Source organism: Phyllobates terribilis, unplaced genomic scaffold, assembly GCF_046119375.1.
Source record: "Phyllobates terribilis strain yellow unplaced genomic scaffold, ASM4611937v1 Scaffold_1__5_contigs__length_1240528914, whole genome shotgun sequence".
Lineage (NCBI taxonomy): Eukaryota > Metazoa > Chordata > Amphibia > Anura > Dendrobatidae > Phyllobates > Phyllobates terribilis.
The window spans coordinates 389715472-389734529 of NW_027362761.1; the positions used below are offsets into that span (position 1 = coordinate 389715472).

Here is a 19058-nt window from a genome sequence, read left to right on the forward strand (position 1 = left end):
ACACTGCTATCACCATGTTCACTGCAGGCATTATGCATTTTTCTTTGTAGTGCTCACCTTTGTGACGCCATACAGTTTGAAGCCATCAGTTGTAAAATCATTTATCTTGGTCTCAACACTCCAGAGTATAAAATCCCAGTAGTCTTCATAGTTTTCAGCATGGACCCTGGAAAATTGTAGGTATTGCTGTGTACCCCATATTGTGTCACGGGAAACACTAACTCCGTTTTGGCTTTCTACATTTTTAGCTAACTTCAATGAACTTGCATGTCGATTTTCTTCAACCCTTCTCATCGGAAGGTGCTCCTGTTTAGGTGTTAACTTCTGGTCATGTCTGTGAGGTGGTTTCAGTTCCATCTTTGTTACATTTTTATAGAATTTTTGCTACAGTATTCTGACTGATAAGTAAAGCTTTGCTGATCTTGTAGCCTTCACCTTTCTTGTGTAAAAAAATATAAGGTTTTGTAACATGAAAGCTAAAGTTTAGACTACAAACTTTGAATTAACAAGAATTCAACCACAGATAAGTTTAACCACATGAAAGGGAATTTCATGTGGTTTATCTGTGGTTGAATTCTTGTTAATTCAAAGTTTGTAGTCTAAACTTTAGCTTTGCTTAAGACTTTCACTGGGGTGTACTCATTTTTGCCACATGGTCTTGAATGAATTTGTTAGGAAAAAATTTTAAGTGTGCAAAATAACAAATCTTGTTTGCAATCAATGGCCCTCATTTGTGGGAGTATTTTGTAGTATGTAATCCCATAGAAAATGTTGATTCTGAATGGAAACTAAAGGTTTTCTGACAAATCTGATAGGGTGGACTCATTTATGCTGACCACTGTATTTATTTTTAAATAATGCATTAAAACATTTTGTAAGATGGACATAGGCTATATTAAGTATTATTATATTCACAGAAAACTGCATTTTTGGGAAACAAAATATTACAGTGATCATGTGACCTCCCAATATCAGTCCCAGCCGGGACATAAATTCTTGAATATAGTGAACTCCATTGCTAATATAACACCTACAAGAACCACTGGAGTAAACCACTATTAATTAAAAGCATAAACTTTATTAGACAAATATAAATCACAATAAATAGAGGTGAAGTCAGAAGAAAAAACAATTATGGTCCCTATTTGGTGAGCAGTGAAACGATATGCTCTATTATCCAATCTGTGTGGGTTAATTTTAATTGATTTCACCAATATTCTTTAGTCCATAATATCAATATAAATATAACATGGCCAGAATCAATATCATAAAAAGATTATATCAGCAGCCAGCTTAGAAAAGTATAATCAGTTGACCCAAAAGACGATATAATCAATATATGAAATTAAGGTAACTCACCCATCACAATATCACTGCTCACACCCGGAAGACACCCTTGCTCACACTATTTGTCTAATAAAGTTTATGCTTTTAATTAATAGTGATTGACTCCAGTGGTTCTTGTAGGTGTTATATAGGCTATATTAAGATTGCTAAGGCTGGGTTCACACATTTGTTAGGGTATTTTGGTAGTGGACTTTGCACCATATTTCTGCAGAAAAGTACAGTGCAATGTAAGTAAATGGGGTTTATAACAAATGCGGTAAATTATATCCATGGAGAAAACTTTGAAATTCATAAATTGCCCCTGTTATCGTAGACTTTTCTAAATACTCATAGAAATCTGTAGCAAAATCCACAGGTAATACATGCAGATTATGCTGTGGATGATAAGCCGAGTTTTTTGGTATATTTTACCCAAATGGCTCAATGATATTTTTTTACTAAAATACAGTTACAGATTACATGGTAATCTCTCTTTTAATGTTTTTAAATTTTGACAGTTTATGTCTTTATGACAGTATGTGTTTCCTAGAAATGCTTTACAAATTCAGTAGAAAATAGGCACCTAGAACCTTCTGCCCTCTAATGTTATACATACCTAAGTAAAATGGCCCATAACTATCTAAAATAGCCAGGACAATCCACATCTGACTATATATTTCCCCAGTTTAAAATAATGGCCCTTCATGTTATGCAAGCCTGCTAGATTTCTATCCATTCTGACTTATGGGGGGGGTACCAAACTGCAGACCCTCCTTGATGATATCCATATGCCTCAATACTGTATTTAGACATATATATTATGAATATTGAAATTTAATGACAATCAAGATTTGCTGGGACAATGTAATATAATTTCCAAAAACATCTGATTCTTTTATTGCTAACAGCAGTTCAGTTCATTTCTATTTAGTCAAATTCTAGTCCAAATGAATGCATTTATGGTCATCGTTTCCGTACATGTACACATACTGTACATTGAATCTATTAACATTCCTCAGCAATGACTGTGTGGCTGGCAGTAAACTCCGAGCTGCAGGATGTTGTTGCATTCATCCTTACAAATTGGAAAAATATCTCTTTATAGGAAGCACATTCTTCATGCAATTCAGATTAAAACATAATTCTGTAATTACAGTAATGGATTTTGTAAATTAATTATCAGCACGGAGTAAGGCTGCGTTTTGGAAGTTGTAATGTTCAGAGGCAAACTACATGCCAAGTCTGTCAAGAAAAAAAATATCAGATTTGTAGAAATTCAAAGCAATGGCGGCCTGGAAACATTTTTCTGTTGAAGTCTTAAAAAATCCCCATGGTGCAGACACTACTTCATTCTGTCACACCACTTCAAGAGACCTGTTTGTTAGTCTATGAAGATGATTTAAGATGAAAAAAGAAGGATTAATTTCATGAAGGAGAGAAAGTTTCCAATATGTTTTTCATTTTTTAAAGTGTCCCTTACTATAGGCACAACAATCCTATCGCATTGCCTGAACCTCTCTATTACACCACATGGGAATAGTCGTGATGAAACGGTGAAATTAACTACAAAATTCCATCTGTTGATACAAGAATAGGTCCAAACTTTTACTGTACCAAACTGATTTATTTGACTTATTTTTTATTGCATAATTCTGTGAAAATTGTATGGTTATAAAAATGGTTAGCAATACAGCTTCTCCAAGGGTTGTAACACTAAATATAGAATATGATTGTTAAATTGATGTTTCATTTTATAATAAGGTAGATTTAAAAGGGTTGTCCAGGACTGACATATTGATGGCCTATCTGTGGGATCGATGATCGTTAATATGAGATTGACGGGGGTCTAATACTCGACACCCCCAAGATCACCTGAAAACAAGCAGCCAATAAGCAATATATGGGTGTTGCTATGCTCTGCCTGTTGCCAACTAATCCCAAACCATCTGAATTGGGTTGAGTTTGGGTGATTGTGGAGGCCATGTCATCTGATCCAGCACTGTATCACTCTCCTTCCATTGCATCTAAAAATAAAATTGCTAATGTAATTATTAGGAAAGAACATATCTGGCAAGATCCAAATTGGCCAAAGCAGACGGATCTTGCAAAGAAATTCGATTCACAGCGAAGTTATTTAATGTGTTCAGAATGTTCTTTGAGATACTTGATGGACCTAGGTCTTTATTCAACCTACGTTACTATGTTAATATAGAGTCTCTCTAGGCAACCCATCATCCAGTCCTCTATGACTTTTCTTTTTACCTTCCCCCATTGCGTGCATCTTCTTTGGCTGCTTCAGTGCCTGAGTGACATCATGGGGTTGCACATCGTGTCGTCATGAAGTATGTTGCGAGAGCATGGCATGCAATAATGTCAAAGGCCTACTGCTCATTGGAAGCTCTGGTATAGAGGAAAGCAGACCAAAGAGGATTCGTAAGATGAAGGAAGTTAAAAAAAAGGCATGCAGGACCAGACAGTGGGCTGTGGTGGTGATGGGACTGGTGAGCTGTGAAGTATTATATTTTTTTAAACCATTTGCTGGCCCTCTATGGTTCAGCAAAATGGTGGTTGCAGCAGGCTGCTATTTTGCTTAATTTGCATGGAACGAATTACAAAAAAATATGTATTTTGGAGAGTAATAACTTTTGTAAAACCTGTTGTGGGAGCAATTTTTAGCTGATCAGTAGGGGTGCCGGGGTTTGGACCCCCACTAATCTCATATTGCAACCTATCCTACAGAAAGGTCTTCAATATTTCAGTCTTGGACAATCCCTTTAAAGTGGATTATACACTTGTCTTAAGACAATTAATATCGGGGAGAGAGGAATAAAGCATGTTAGATTTCAACATGCCCAATCTTTTGTTTCTCTCTCCACACTGGCAAAGCCAATAGTATACATTTGTGGTTGATGTGGAAAAAAAATTTGTGAGCCAAATAAGCATTCTGCTAACAGCAGTACCAAGTGTATAGCTCTCTGAAGAAAGCTGGAAGACAAAAATGAAGGCGAAATCATGGCTATATTCATAGTTTAGGAATTTACTAACCTAGAAAACTTAAAATGTTGCAGAAAAAAATAAAGTGGAACACAACTAAATTGTTTTCTACACTTTTAGCAAAGCTATTGTATGAAATCTGCTAAAAAATAATCTTGTTTGTATTTTTTCTCTTTCCTTTGATGTAACTAGTTAATTTTAGAAACCTTTGTGGAACAATCCCCGGATTCACCTTTGATATACACACTGGTAAAGCTGTAGGTAAGACATCAAAATGGATTCTATAAAAAATAGTCTTAAACTAGATATCATAATCCAGTTTCTATTTCCTTATTTATTTCTCCAATTATTTTCTAGATATTGATGAATGTAAAGAGATCCCTGGAATTTGTGCCAATGGAGTATGTATCAACCAGATAGGCAGCTTCCGCTGCGAATGCCCAACAGGATTTAGCTACAATGATTTACTTTTAGTTTGCGAAGGTGAGTTCAGTAATGGAAGTTTCATTATATAGGAAGGGTAAATGTTAATATATATGTAGATAGTTCTGTTCTTTTTTCAGATATATAAAACTGCAAAAAGCAAAATGTTGAAACTGAAAAATCAAAATGTATAATTTGCGTCAAGGCTCCTTTTTCAGGTGTAGCCATAACAGGGCTTTCAAGGTTGCATGAGCCATCTATCTTATATTCCTTAGCCTTTCTATTTTGTAAAAATATTAATTGCATCATGAAAGAACATTTGTATCTGTGTCACTACTAAATGTGGTATTATTTGAAATTTTAGACATTGATGAATGCTCCAGTGGTGATTATTTCTGCCAGAGAAATGCAGATTGCTTAAACAGTCCTGGGAGTTACCGCTGTGAATGTTCAGCTGGGTTTAAGCTTCTGCCCAACGGTGCTTGCATTGGTAAGACAGTCTTATTCATTACTTTGAGTACAGTTTATATATAAGTACACATTTCACAAGGAAACCTTATATATTATCCTTTCAGAACCATTTTATTCCTATCTTTTGTTGAATATTAACTAAAAGGTAGAAAGGGAAAAGTGAGCGCATTCTAGTTATCTTATAATGTCATGTGCTTCACATTTTCATAGCTGTCTAGCAACTTCGTCTAATGTCGTACTTAGAGACAAAATGATTGATACAGGTCTCAAATATGCCCATTTTAAAAGGGTTATCCAAGATTGTGATAAATTAGCCCCATCACATAACTCAAACTGCAGGCCATCCTAGTCACGAGTCAGGATGGGTTGTAGTCTGAAGAAACGCAGTTCGAGATGTGTCTCAACTGACAGAAGAGTAGTTTTTGAAACACACATACCTCAGTAAGCTAAAAGAGTAGGGCTAGGGCTGTGACATGGGAAGAAATAATTATTTTACTTGTCTACTGAGTATGCACGGAGGACTGAGGCTGAAGAAAAACTCCTTTGTGCTCAGTCAGCAAGAAGAATATTTATTTCTTCTCATGTTAGAGCCCTATTAAGGCAGCTTAATGAGGTGTTTACGATACCACTCTTCTGTTAGTTGGGACACACATCTTGATGTGTGTTTCTTCAGACTGCAGCCCATTCTAACATGTGAGTAGAATGGGCTGCAGTTTAAATTATGTAATAAGGGTCATTTTATCACATTCTTGGAGAACCCCTTTAAGGCTATATTGACATCAGCATAATGGCTTCAAGCTATATGGAAACCAATACTGCTCTGTTTGATATATTTTCAAGCATATACTAGTCAAATTCTGATAGATAGCATTTATATGTAATGTTAGTCCTGCTAACTGAACTTTCCTTTTACATAAAAAAAAACAGAAAGGCAAAATGAAACCTAAATGAAACCCTATGTGAATAGCGTTTAAATAGTTCAGATAAAAATATGTATCAGCCTTGGACAACAGTAGCTATCTTTACCTGAAAAACACAAATGGCAGGGTAGAAATCCAACCAAAAAGGATCCTATGACATATATATTAGATATATTAGAACAACACAATATAAGGATCTCTGAATTCTAATTATAAAAAAGGAAAAAGTCTATCATGGAAATCTTACCTGGTGCTGCAGAAGTTGGGATACTCTGTTGAGTTAAGCACTTTTGCAAACTAAGGATAAGGAGTAAGACAACAGTGGAGGAAGTTATCCAAAGCATCTTACAAGGTCACTAAATTCCCTCTATAATGTAGATTGCTTCTAAAACTGTAAAGCCCCCGTCACACTAGGCGAGATCGCTAGTGAGATCGCTGCTGAGTCACAAGTTTTGTGATGCAACAGCGACCTCAGCAGCGATCTCGCTACGTTTGACACGTAGCATCGACCAGGCCCCTGTTGTGAGATCGCTGGTCGTGTCGAAATGGCCTGGACCATTTTTTGATTGTTGAGGTCCCGCTGGGTAGCATGCATCGGTGTGTTTAACACCTTACCAACGACCTCATTGGCGACTCAGAACTGAGTCACATAGGCGTGCATTTGCGTTGCATCGTTATACAGGTCGCTACGGGTCACCGTATCGTTGCAGCGTCATTGGGAAGATTTGACTGTTTGACATCTCACCAGCGGCCACACTGCGACGCAGCAACGATCCCTGCCAGATCGAATCGTTGTCGGGATCGCAGTAGCGTCGCTAAGTGTGACGGTACCTTAATCTACTTATGAAAAGAAAAGGGACTATCTACAATTTAGATAATTCTGACCACTCAAGGTTTTCTGCATTGTGCATTTGGTGGATGTGGCTATTTAAATGGTCTGGGCATTGTATGTATGTTTCTGCCAAGACGAAGAGGTCTTGATTAGATTTTTCTTAGCATAAAATATATCTGGAGCCTTATTATTCCCTAAATAATTTAAATGGGTGGACTTCAAATGTTTTTATACGCATAATATAACAACCAGATCATCCTCCCTAGATTCAGTGCCGGCTTTCTGCCTCTGCTCTTGTCTCTGTGTTTTGGCTGCAGAGGTGACATAATGTCAACACCTCACATCACCGCTGAAGCCAATTAATGAGCTTGACGGTTCATGCCGTTAACATCAACATATAAATATAGAGTACTGTGCACAAGTTTTAGGCAAGTGTGGAAGAATGCTGCAAAGTAGGAGTGTTTTTATAAAGTGAAAGTCTTAGTAGTTTGTTTTCATTAATGTACAAAATGCAAATTGAATGAACAAGAGAGAAATCTAAATTACACCAATACTTGTTGTGACCATTCTTTGCCTTCAAAACAGCATCAATTCTTCTAGGTACACTTGCACAAAGTTTTTGAAGGAACTCAGCAGGGAGGTTTTTCCAGATATCTTGGCGAACTAACCACAGATCTTCTATGGATATAAGCTTCCAAAAATCCTTCTATCTCTTCATGTAATCCCAGACAGATTAGGTGATCTTGAGATCAGGGCGGTGTAGGGGCTATATCATCACTTCCAGGACTCAAAGTTCTTTTTTACACTGAAGACACTTCTTCGCTGTATGTTTGGGGTTATTGTCTGGTAGCAAAACAAATTGGAACCAATTAGACGCCTCCCTGATGGGATAGCATGGTGGATAAGTATCTGGCTGTATTTCTCAGCATCGAGGACACTTTAATCTTTAGGAAATCCCCAACTACATTGCCCGAAATGCAACTCCAAACTGATAAGGAACCACCATCATGCTTTACTGTTGCCTATATGTGACGCCTCTTACGTCTGGTGTAAGCCCTTGTTAGTTTACCCTGGGTGTTGGGGGACTCGGTGTCGGGTCCTGTGATGGAGAGATGGGATGCAGCCGTGGCCCGGACCCGACCCGTGCTCAGGGCCGTCACATTAAAAAGGAGATGGTGTGAGCTTACCCGGGATAAGTGGTTGGTTAACGACTACGCCACCTGTGGTGCCTGGTAAAAGGCCACCAGCGCCGCTGCAGTCCGCTGAGGCATGGTGTTACTGCGGCCAAAGTTCTTACTACTCCCCACAGGCGGAGCAAGGCCTCAGGGCAGAGGGACAGGATGGAGGGGGGTAGTAGTAGAGGAGAAGGGATCCCGCGTCCCGCGGTGTGGCACAGAATGAAGAGTCCGGAGGCCATAGGGGTGAACTTCCAAGGCTTTACTCACTTAGATGGCAAAGGAAGGCGACTACCTGCTCCCCGCGGAGTCCTGTGCTCAGCAGAGACGGGGGTCCAACAACCTCCGAGTAAGTCCAGCATTCAGTCGCGACCCAACAGCAGAGTGTTCCTGAACTACAGACCGATTCCTTTCCTGTCCGTGTGTGCGCAAATAGGCCGGGTCTCCCTCTGAACTCCTCTCAGAAAAAGGGTACAGGTGGCAGCTCTGCTCCGTCCGATACCCGGTGGGATCCTTTGGGCCTAACCGGGCTTTCCCGTCCAGGACGTAGAGTAGCAAGGTCGGGTGTCGGGAGCCGGTACCCCTCTTGCAGCCGGAGTCCCTCTGAATATATCAGGTTGGCGAGGACAGGTGGCGTACACCGCTCCGTCTGCATCCTGCCTGGGATCCATTTGTTATGGAGCCACACTCTTAAGCTCCGGGCCTTCTCGATCCTGGTACTTGGCAGGGTTGAGACATTCTTCATCTACAAACTACCTCTCGTCCCAAGGCCAGGGTATGAGGGCTATGTCCCTTGCCGGTGCAGGCCCACACAGGATCTGTGCTCCCGGAGGGAGGTCACATTACACACAGTAGTTGACAGCAACCAAGACCAAGATCAAAGATGGCTTTCTCTTAAATATGAAATTTGAAGTGTAACTAACTTGTAGGTCCTCCACCCTCACCCACTAACTGGTTCCCCTAACTCTTGGTTCCCCAGTCTCCCTGTAACCAGGGGAGCAGCACCTAGTGCACTCTAGCTCCCTCTGGTGGAGAAATGTGGTGTTGGATGCAAGGGCTGGGTCACGACTATCACACTGGCCTTACCTCAGGGGAGGAACTCTACACTCCATTAGAGAAGTGCAGCATCCCTGTGGCGGTCGAACCCTCAGGGGCGCCACATATAGACATTCATTATTAAGAAAAAGAAGGACAACGAGTCGGTGCTATTGAAAATAAATAGTAATGAAAATGTACTTTATCTAATACTCAGGGACTATTCTGGGTCTTTGTCTTCATTTTTGTACTCTATTAGGTTTTTTGCCCCCCCTCCCTTTTTTTCTGTTCCTTATGTGATTCACAAAGTTCATATTTTATTGAGTATTAAATAAAGTACATTTTCATTGCTATTTACAATAGCACAGACTCATTGTGCTCCTTTTTCTAAATGTATTCTGAGTCGCTAAAAATACTTGGGTTTTTCTAAATACAAGATGTTATTTTGGATCCTCTTTGGGACATTCATTATTCTCCAGCCTTTCAGTGAACAACTGCCTTCTGTTACCGCCAAACATTTCAAAGTTTAACTCATCAGTCCGAGCACATACTGCCATTTCTCTGTACACCGATTCTTATGTTTTTGTGCATAGTGGAGTCCATTTGCCTTGTTTCCATGTTAAATGTATGGCTTTTTGGCTGCAATTCATCCATGAATACCACCTTTGGCCAAACTTCTGTGAACAGTAGATGGATGTAGCTGGGTCACAATGCCTATTCTGAGCTGATGGCACTGTTGGACATCTTCCAGATAATAAGCATTTCTTTGTGTCTTCAATGCTGAGAAATATAGTCAGACACTTATTAATGTTGAGAGACCGTGCTCGTTTAACCTTTTAATCGAGCATGCTCCGGTGGTCGCCGATTAGTTTCGGTGTGCTCGGCATTTAGGTTTGATCCGCCCGGCTGCATGTGTTGCGGCTGTTAGACAGCTGCGACACATGCAGGGATTTCCTGCATGTGTCATAGCTGTCTAACAGCCATGACACATGTAGCCGCAGAAGCTCAAACATAGATGCTGAGCACGCCGCAAATACTCGGCGAGCATTGGAGCATGCTCGATTAATGGGTTAAACAAGCACGCTCGCTCATCACTAGTATATACACATATATATAGATATAAAGTACAGACCAAAAGTTTGGACACACCTTCTCATTTAAAGATTTTGTCTGTATTTTCATGACTATAAAAATTGTACATTCACACTGAAGGCATCAAAACTATGAATTAACACATGTGGAATTATATACTTAACAAAAAAGCGTGAAACAACTGAAAATATGTCTTATATTCTAGGTTCTTCAAAGTAGCCACCTTTTGCTTTGATGACTGCTTTGCACACTCTTGGCATTCTCTTGATGAGCTTCAAGAGGTAGTCACCAGAAATGGTTTTCACTTCACAGGTGTGCCCTGTCAGGTTTAATAAGTGGGATTTCTTGCCTTATAAATGGGGTTGGGACCATCAGTTGTGTTGTGCAGAAGTCTGGTGGATACACAGCTGATAGTCATACTGAAAAGACTGTTAGAATTTGTATTATGGTAAGAAAAAAGCAGCTAAGTAAAGAAAAATGAGTGGCCATCATTACTTTAAGAAATGAAGGTCAGTCAGTGCGAAAAATTGGGCAAACTTTGAAAGTGTCCCCAAGTGCAGTTGCAAAAACCATCAAGCGCTACAAAGAAACTGGCTCACATGAGGACCGCCCAAGGAAAGGAAGACCAAGAGTCACTTATGCTTCTGAGGATAAGTTTATCCGAGTTACCAGCCTCAGAAATCGCAGGTTAACAGCAGCTCAGATTAGAGACCAGGTCAATGCCACACAGAGTTCTAGCAGCAGACACATCTCTACAACAACTGTTAAGAGGAGACTTTGTGCAGCAGGCCTTCATGGTAAAATAGCTGCTAGGAAACCACTGCTAAGGACAGGCAACAAGCATAAGAGACTTGTTTGGGCTAAAGAGCACAAGGAATGGACATTAGAGCAGTGGAAATCTGTGTTTGGTCTGATGAGTCTAAATTTGAGATCTTTGGTTCCAACCACAGTGTCTTTGTGCGACGCAGAAAAGGTGAACGGATGGACTCTACATGCCTGGTTCCCACCGTGAAGCATGGAGGAGGAGGTGTGATGGTGTGGGGTTGCTTTGCTGGTGACACTGTTGGGGATTTATTCAAAATTGAAGGCATACTGAACCAGCATGGCTACCACAGCATCTTGCAGCAGCATGCTATTTCATACGGTTTTCGTTTAGTTGGACCATTATTTATTTTTCAACAGGACAATGACCCCAAACACACCTCCAGGCTGTGTAAGGGCTATTTGACCAAGAATGAGAGTGATGAGGTGCTACGCCAGATGACCTGGCCTCCACAGTCACCAGACCTGAACCCAAGCGAGATGGTTTGGGGTGAGCTGGACTGCAGAGTGAAGGCAAAAGGGCCAACAAGTGCTAAGCATCTCTGGGAACTCCTTCAAGATTGTTGTAAGACCATTTCCGGTGACTACCTCTTGAAGCTCATCAAGAGAATGCCAAGAGTGTGCAAAGCAGTCATCAAAGCAAAAGGTGGCTACTTTGAAGAACCTAGAATATAAGACATAATTTCAGTTGTTTCACACGTTTTTGTTAAGTATATAATTCCACATGTGTTAATTCATAGTTTTGATGCCTTCAGTGTGAATGTACAATTTTCATAGTCATGAAAATACAGAAAAATCTTTAAATGAGAAGGTGTGTCCAAACTTTTGGTCTGTACTGTATGTATATCTATATATATGTATGTATATATATATACTAATATGTATATTTATAAATGTAAAGCAGCTATTAAAAATTATGAGAGAAATTGTCATACTGATAGAATAAATCCCAGGCTATAGCTCTTCACACAGCTTATGTCTTTGTAGGAAGGATTCAAGGTAAAGTCAGCATTCGATATATTTGTAAAGGGCATTTTTGTTTCCATTAGCTCATGTAACCCTGAGGGTTGTACCAGCATTCTATTGTTTTTTTAGCATGTGTTTTTCATGTAAATCCATTTTACAGATCGCAATGAATGTCTGGAAATTCCCAATGTTTGCAGTCATGGCACATGTGAGGACACGCTTGGCAGTTATCGCTGCATATGCAACAATGGCTTCAAAGCCTCTCAAGATCGGACAATGTGCATGGGTAATTTTCTACATACAGCTTGTAAAATATTGCTGGGCCCATAGAGTAGAAAAAATAATACTGTCATCCATGCCTTATAAGTAAGTTGGCTTGTGACTATTGACATGTTAAGTGCACCCTACGGCAGTCTAGTAGCAGTAGACATTTAGTATAGAGTCAGTTATTATTGAACCACAACTGCTTTCATGTTATTCAACCAGTATTTCTGAAAAAATATCCAACTGTCAACAAACTAACCTTAACCAAAGCAGGAAGAATGTTTCCTCCTGTTTCAAGTGTATCTCTTTGGCAGATATTGATGAATGTGAGCGTCAGCCATGCGGAAACGGAACTTGTAAAAATACCGTGGGATCATATAACTGTCTCTGCTACCCTGGATTTGAGCTTACTCATAATAATGACTGCATGGGTAAGTTCTTTATTACATTGATGAGTCTGAGTAGCTTTAATGGTGCCCTGATGGACTTTTATGTGGATAATGTTAGCCATAGCAAATGATATGCTTCTAGTAGAATCTGTAAATGAAAGAATGTATCTTATTATAACTGTACACTCCAAATAGTGCTGGGATTTTTGAATAAAAAAATATTCTTGGCTCGGTTAAGCATGCTTCCAGTGGAGAGATATCAGCAATCTGTTGCCAGTTAAAAACCAATATTCTCGATATTCTCGATCTTTCTTCAGCCATCAGAGAAGACTCAGGAAATGCCCATACAGAATTAGCTGACTATCATCTTGTGTATATATCCACCTTTAGAAACTTTCTATAGCAGATCCAGATTCCTGGTTAGGTTTTAAGTTTCTGGCAATGAGAAACTTAGCTAAAGGATGGGCCAAAAAATAAAGTGCAAATCTTAAAATCTACCTAAAAAGCCTAGATCCTCTTTAAACTAGCACCTAAAGCCTAGGTTGGAAAGAACAACTAAATAACTACAAAAATAACCATCAGGTCAACTACAGCCATGTGAATTATGTTCTCTAATCCAGTAGTTTTGATAAAATCACTGTTTTATCTGCTACAGATCTATCAGTTCTCTAAATGCTGATCTCTCTATAACCAAACCCACACCACTGATTGGAATCTTTCTGCCTATGCACAGTGTACAAAGAAAGCTGCCAATCAGTGATGGGGGCAGGTTTATTGAGCTCATGAAAATGGAGGACTACGTGGCAGCAGGTTTAGTAGTCTTCTGGTGATAATCTCCTGCTTATAAAAGAGTGATCAAAATTTTATCAAAACGGCAGCATGCAGCCCAGTAAGTGTCACATTGCTGGAATCAGGTTCTCTGTCTCTACACTATGCTGCTCTCAGATTGGGTGTTAAAAACTTGGTGGACAGATTTCCTCTAAGCTGATTGTGGCTTCTAGGTGGTTATACTCTGGCTTGACCCAACAACAATTTTTATATCTTTCCCCGTCTGCAATGCAGGGAGACACCCTTCGTCTGCCAGAGATTGCTTGTGCAGAGCCTTTTGATTTAGACCTACTCGTCCAAAATATATTTCTCTGGTGCCACTACAGTCAACGTGTTGCGCTGCACTTGAAGCTTCAGGTCTAGTCTCAGGCCCAAATAGTTTCTGTGTGTATAGAGATATTCTCTCCATAATGATTATTTTTTGGCAATTTATAGAAAGTCCGCTGAATCAACGCACATAGATATTATGTACCGCTTCATGAAGCTGGAGGCATGAGGAAGTACAGTAGAGGGTCTTGTGCACCTTTTCGGGACTCAATTACTGCTCCTTACAAATTGAAGTGTGTATTAGGAAGTAATTATATTAAACTATTCTTACTTGTAGCTGTATATCCAGATTTTTTTTTCGAGTATTTTTACAGTAGTTACAGTAGTTGGTAGTGATCAAGTATAGACAATAATAGGATCATATACAGTAGAATCTTTAGATCTGCTTTAAGTTATTCACTAAGGAATTACAAAAATTACAATAGCAAAATTTAATGTTACTGATAAAAATGTGCACATTAGTAGTTTAAGTGATCCAATAAGAACTTGCAATGAGAAGTTTATAATGTCATTGCCTCAGACTTTTCAGCAGACTACATCGTCGTTTGTAACCTAACCAGTACTCATCATCATTTTTCTATTACCTTCCATTTTCCTCACAGATATTGATGAATGTAGCTCCTTCCCTGGTCAGGTGTGCAGAAATGGCGGATGCCTTAATAATATCGGTTCCTTCATCTGTTTGTGTAATGAAGGTTACGAACTCACAGTTGATGGCAAGAACTGCATTGGTAAGTCTAAAGAATCTTACAAATAATTGCTCAAATGAAATACTATAGATAGTCATAAAGGTAGCACTTCCAGTTTACCTGTTAAGCAATTGTCACATCATTAAAAGGAAAAAAGGTTTTGGTACCATATTAGCCAGTTGAAAAAATAGCTAACAAAAAAAAGTGATGTTATAGAGCAAGCTTTCGAAATTACTTAGGTTTCTTCATCAGGCATGGTATAACAAAGTATCTGAAGAAGCACAAATACAGTATTTACTCAATACTGAATATACTCTGCTCTTTTTGTGTATATATGTGTTTCTTCAGATACTTTGTTATACCATGCCTGATGAGGAGACCTAAGCAGTGTCGAACGCTTGCTTTATAACATCACTTAGTTTATTTTTGTTAGTCTTTAAAATGTATCATAACTACAAGGTTATTATTCTGTTTCTCCAACTGAGAACAATCTGTTGTCACATTATTAAATCACTGATTTACTTATTTAGTTATTAAGACAGCTCAGAATATTTTGAAAGCATTTTACAGCATTTTAACTTGATTTGAATTTCCTGGGCAATAATCTTGCAAAGCTAAGAAAGTAATAATAATAATAAGTGATTGTAATAATATTGCACAAGTGATTTTCTGTGTATGTACAGTATATTGGCTGACATAAAGCATTTCCATCATGTGTCCACCCTTCCACTGAACCTATGTTTTTGAGTTCAGGGTAAGTGTGCCACTCTGGTCAGCTTCTCCCTGTGCTGTTTCAGGTGATTGACTGGTCTCTCCCATAGAAAGAGACCTGTCAATCACCTAGAGCAGTGACAGGGGCAGTGTGGACTAGTCCCATCTCTGGCTATGGTTCCTAGCCAGAACATTAAAGTAATTTTTTTTGGAAATACCAAGGCTTTTCAGAGCAGAATATACCTTGATGTAATCGAGCAGCCAGGCTCTGATGTAAGCTGAGCATGGCTTGGGCAGCAAGAATCAGATGACAGGTTCCCTTTCAAATAAAGTTGGATCCAAAAATAGAAGAAACTTAAACTTGAATTCCTATATCCAATTTTATGCAATTGGTTACATTCCAGTTTACTGTAGGAGAATTGCTTCGAAAAAGCTTTGGCCTAGGAAATCCATATTAATGGCACAGTTGCAAATCTCCCATCTCCATATTGACTTCCAGATATCTGAAAAAATAGATGCATGCAGTCAGATTCTATAATGAACCACAGTACTTTTTTCCAGTGCTTCTGTTTCAGATTCCATAGTAACCCTTCGGATTACTACACCATTGTTGTTATCCCTGAAACCTCCTTTATGCAATTTTGTCAGTGTAAAATTTGATAGAAAATATGTGAAGATTAACAATATGTGAAAATTAACATTTGTGGTAAAAAAAGAGTTGAAATGGATTCAGTTTGTGTGTCTTTCCAATAGTTTCTGTCTTTACAGATGGGCACAAGAAAGTAGTCAATGGAAAAATGAGATTCAGACAGAACACCTGTCAGGAGGGGCAAAACGCTCCTTCTGATAGTTATTGCTCGCTGATATTTTCAGTTGTCTTGAAGTACTGTTGAAAGCTATGTGCAAACATGTTCAGAAAACTGTGAAAATTCTGAAAACAGATATTAAAAATAAAAAATCTGTTAAAGCTTACATTGTTACCGAAGACTCATAAGTAGAGACTTACGTACAGTGCAGTATAGTATACAGCAATGGCAAAATAATAGGTCAAGGAGTACAAACTTAGCATACACCACGTTTCCATATAAATTAGAGCTTGCCCTCTAAAAAAAACAAAGAAGCCATGTAATATTTGACTAACAAATGGAATAAAATTATATAAACTCCAAACTGCTACTGTCTCGCCCAGGGGAATATGAGGGAGACTTGGTACCCGGGCCTTTACCTCCTTGGGATGTCACGGCAGTCGGCTCCCGGGCCTGTCCTCTGGGTCACTCTTTAAAAGGGGTTTTAGTGTTTTTAGTTTGTCTCGTGACGCAACCTGTGGTTTCCGGTAATAGTTACCGGCGCTGCTGCAGACCTCCAGGGTTGATGGGATGGCAGCTGGGATGTTTCTGCTCCCCACAGGCGGAGCAGGCCTCCGGGGCAGTGTAGGTTCAGATGGTGATGCTGGGCATTGTAGTGCAGGCGCGGTGGGGTGATGGAAATAACCGACAGAGTCAGTGGAGTGCAGTCATCCGAGTTTACTCACAGTTCTTTTTAGGTTCCTCGGGTACACTGTCCAGGTGTCAGATTCCCACGTTTGCCAGGTAGGGGGTTCAGCACTCCTTCAGGTGTATCAGAAGCACTTTACGGGACCCCTGTCTTTATGTTCCTTCCTCGGCCGACTTCCCGCACTGGGTCTCCTCTCTCCTGCCCTGCGCTCCCCACACACAGTCCCAATCGGGCACTCTGAAGTCCCTCTGGGCAACCTGGAGTTCCCAGACCTACTTGATGCCCTTCACGGCGACTAGGGTGAGGCTGTAGCAACTGCACCATGGAAGTGCAGAAGCCTCCGTTTTTTCCAGCCAAGACCTGGAGTAACACGGGTGGTCCAGGGACCGGTTCCCTTCCAGCGGCCTGATCCCTCTGACGCCTGGCAGATTTGGGCGTACGGGTGCCGTCCTGCACTCACCATACCCCCAAGGATCCCTTTTGTTAACAGAGCCTTCCTCCCTGACTCCCCTCACACTCCTGGGCCTCCATCTTACTAGGCCCCACTCTAGAGCAGAGCTCCTGAAGAGACTCTGCTCCCCTCCTCTCCTTACTGCTCACTTCACTGCACAGCACTGCACTCACTAACTAAGATGGCTTCCCTTTTTATATCTATTCTCTAAGTGCTCCCCTGTTCTACGTCCTCCACCCACACCCACTACTGGTTCCCCCTCTCTTTGGTTCCCCCCACTCCAGCCAGGGACAGGGCTCAGCAGAACACAGCGCATCTTGCCCTTCCAGCCAGCCTGGAGTAGTGTAGTATTGAATGTGGGTGTTGGGGTCCCAGGCAGTACTCCATCCTTACCCGAGAGAAGGAGATGCCACACCTCTAAGTGAGGTGCAGTACCTCTGTGGCGACTGAACCCTCACTACTATGGCTCACAGCACGCCATGCATAATACATACAATTATGTACCACCGGTTATAAGCAAAACTTGTGCAAAAATTCAACTTTGTGATTAAAACAATTACTGAACAAGATCCCTTATGCAAATAATAATGAACTCTAAAAATCCACTAAGATGTGATTATACAGTCCATAACATTCTATGTTCATTGCTGTGTGTGTTGAAGAGAAGCAGGATTTCACCCCAAAAACTATTTATATGCGCATGTAGCTCTTTCAAAGAAAAGTTCAGCAATATCTTTTACATGACCAGTCCATTCCTCCATTACTGAGAAATCAGCATTTGCATTAATATGCTAATATGGCTGAAGAGCTATGGTAGATCTAGCTGTATTCCCAGCCTAGCACCGCCTCTTCCTGCTTGGCTGATTGCTCATTTGCCTGAAGCCACACAGCATAGAAGCTGTTAGTCAAGCAAGAGGAGGCGGCGCTGGGCAGGTAATAGAGCTGGAGTCACAGGGGCTTCAGATCTACCATAGCTCTTCAGCCTCATTTGCATATCAACTGAAATGTTGATTTTTCAGTAATGGAGGAATGGACTGGCTCTGCAAGAGGTATTGCTAGACTTGTCTTTGAAAGAACGATGTGCACATATAAATAATTGGTTGGGATGAAATCCTGCTGCAGACTCCCTTTAAAGGAAAGGAAAAACAGCAGGAATGTGGCATCAAATTTTTTTGCATGCAAATTAAATTAACTATTTTATAGATATATCATTTTCTATCCTCCCATATTTGCAAACCCTAATTTATAAATATAAATCACCAAACCCAATCTTATGTGTCATGAATAACAAGCGGGGGGTCATGCAGATCCCACCACTATTCCCACTTTGTCACAGATTACACCGGAAGGGTCACACAGATCCCATCGCTGTCACCAGTTTGTTAGGGATACGCAACTCCACTGCCACCAATCATCAGGACAATTATGCAATTGAGTGACGATTAACCGGCGAGACCGTGGCTGCTTCCACTACTAGGCCAGTTATTGGAGAACTCACAGTGAGCGTATGGTATATACATCTCCGATTCCAATGCATGGAATATGTGTATATGTAGCACCCCGAGGGCTCGGCTGCTACAGGGGTATTGCACCTCAGTCCAGAGGTGTGATATTCCACTCCCGGGTAAGGATGGAGTGTGGACCAGGGCTCAGTTAGCTGCATGCACCACACACACCCCATTTCCGAGGAACAGACCAATGGTGCTCCCACTAGACAGAGTGCAGGCACGACAGCTTCTGTTCCTGGCTGGAGTGGGGAGGGGAAAGTACACCCAGTGGTGTAGGAGCAGATAGGGGTGGGTTTCTGGGCATAGGAAGGAGCCCATTGGTTGCTAGTCACCTGGGCTCG

At 40.5% G+C, this 19058-nt stretch overlaps 1 protein-coding gene across 1 annotated transcript in view; it reads left to right on the top strand.

Annotated features, from left to right (window-relative positions):
* FBN2 (fibrillin 2) overlaps positions 1–19058 on the top strand; it is a 406583-nt gene that overhangs the window by 313767 nt on the left and 73758 nt on the right. The window contains exons 42-47 of the mRNA XM_073676558.1: positions 4513–4581; positions 4678–4803; positions 5108–5233; positions 12217–12342; positions 12635–12751; positions 14467–14595. Of these exons, the coding sequence (XP_073532659.1) occupies positions 4513–4581; positions 4678–4803; positions 5108–5233; positions 12217–12342; positions 12635–12751; positions 14467–14595 (693 nt within the window). The remainder of the gene's footprint in view (positions 1–4512; positions 4582–4677; positions 4804–5107; positions 5234–12216; positions 12343–12634; positions 12752–14466; positions 14596–19058) is intronic.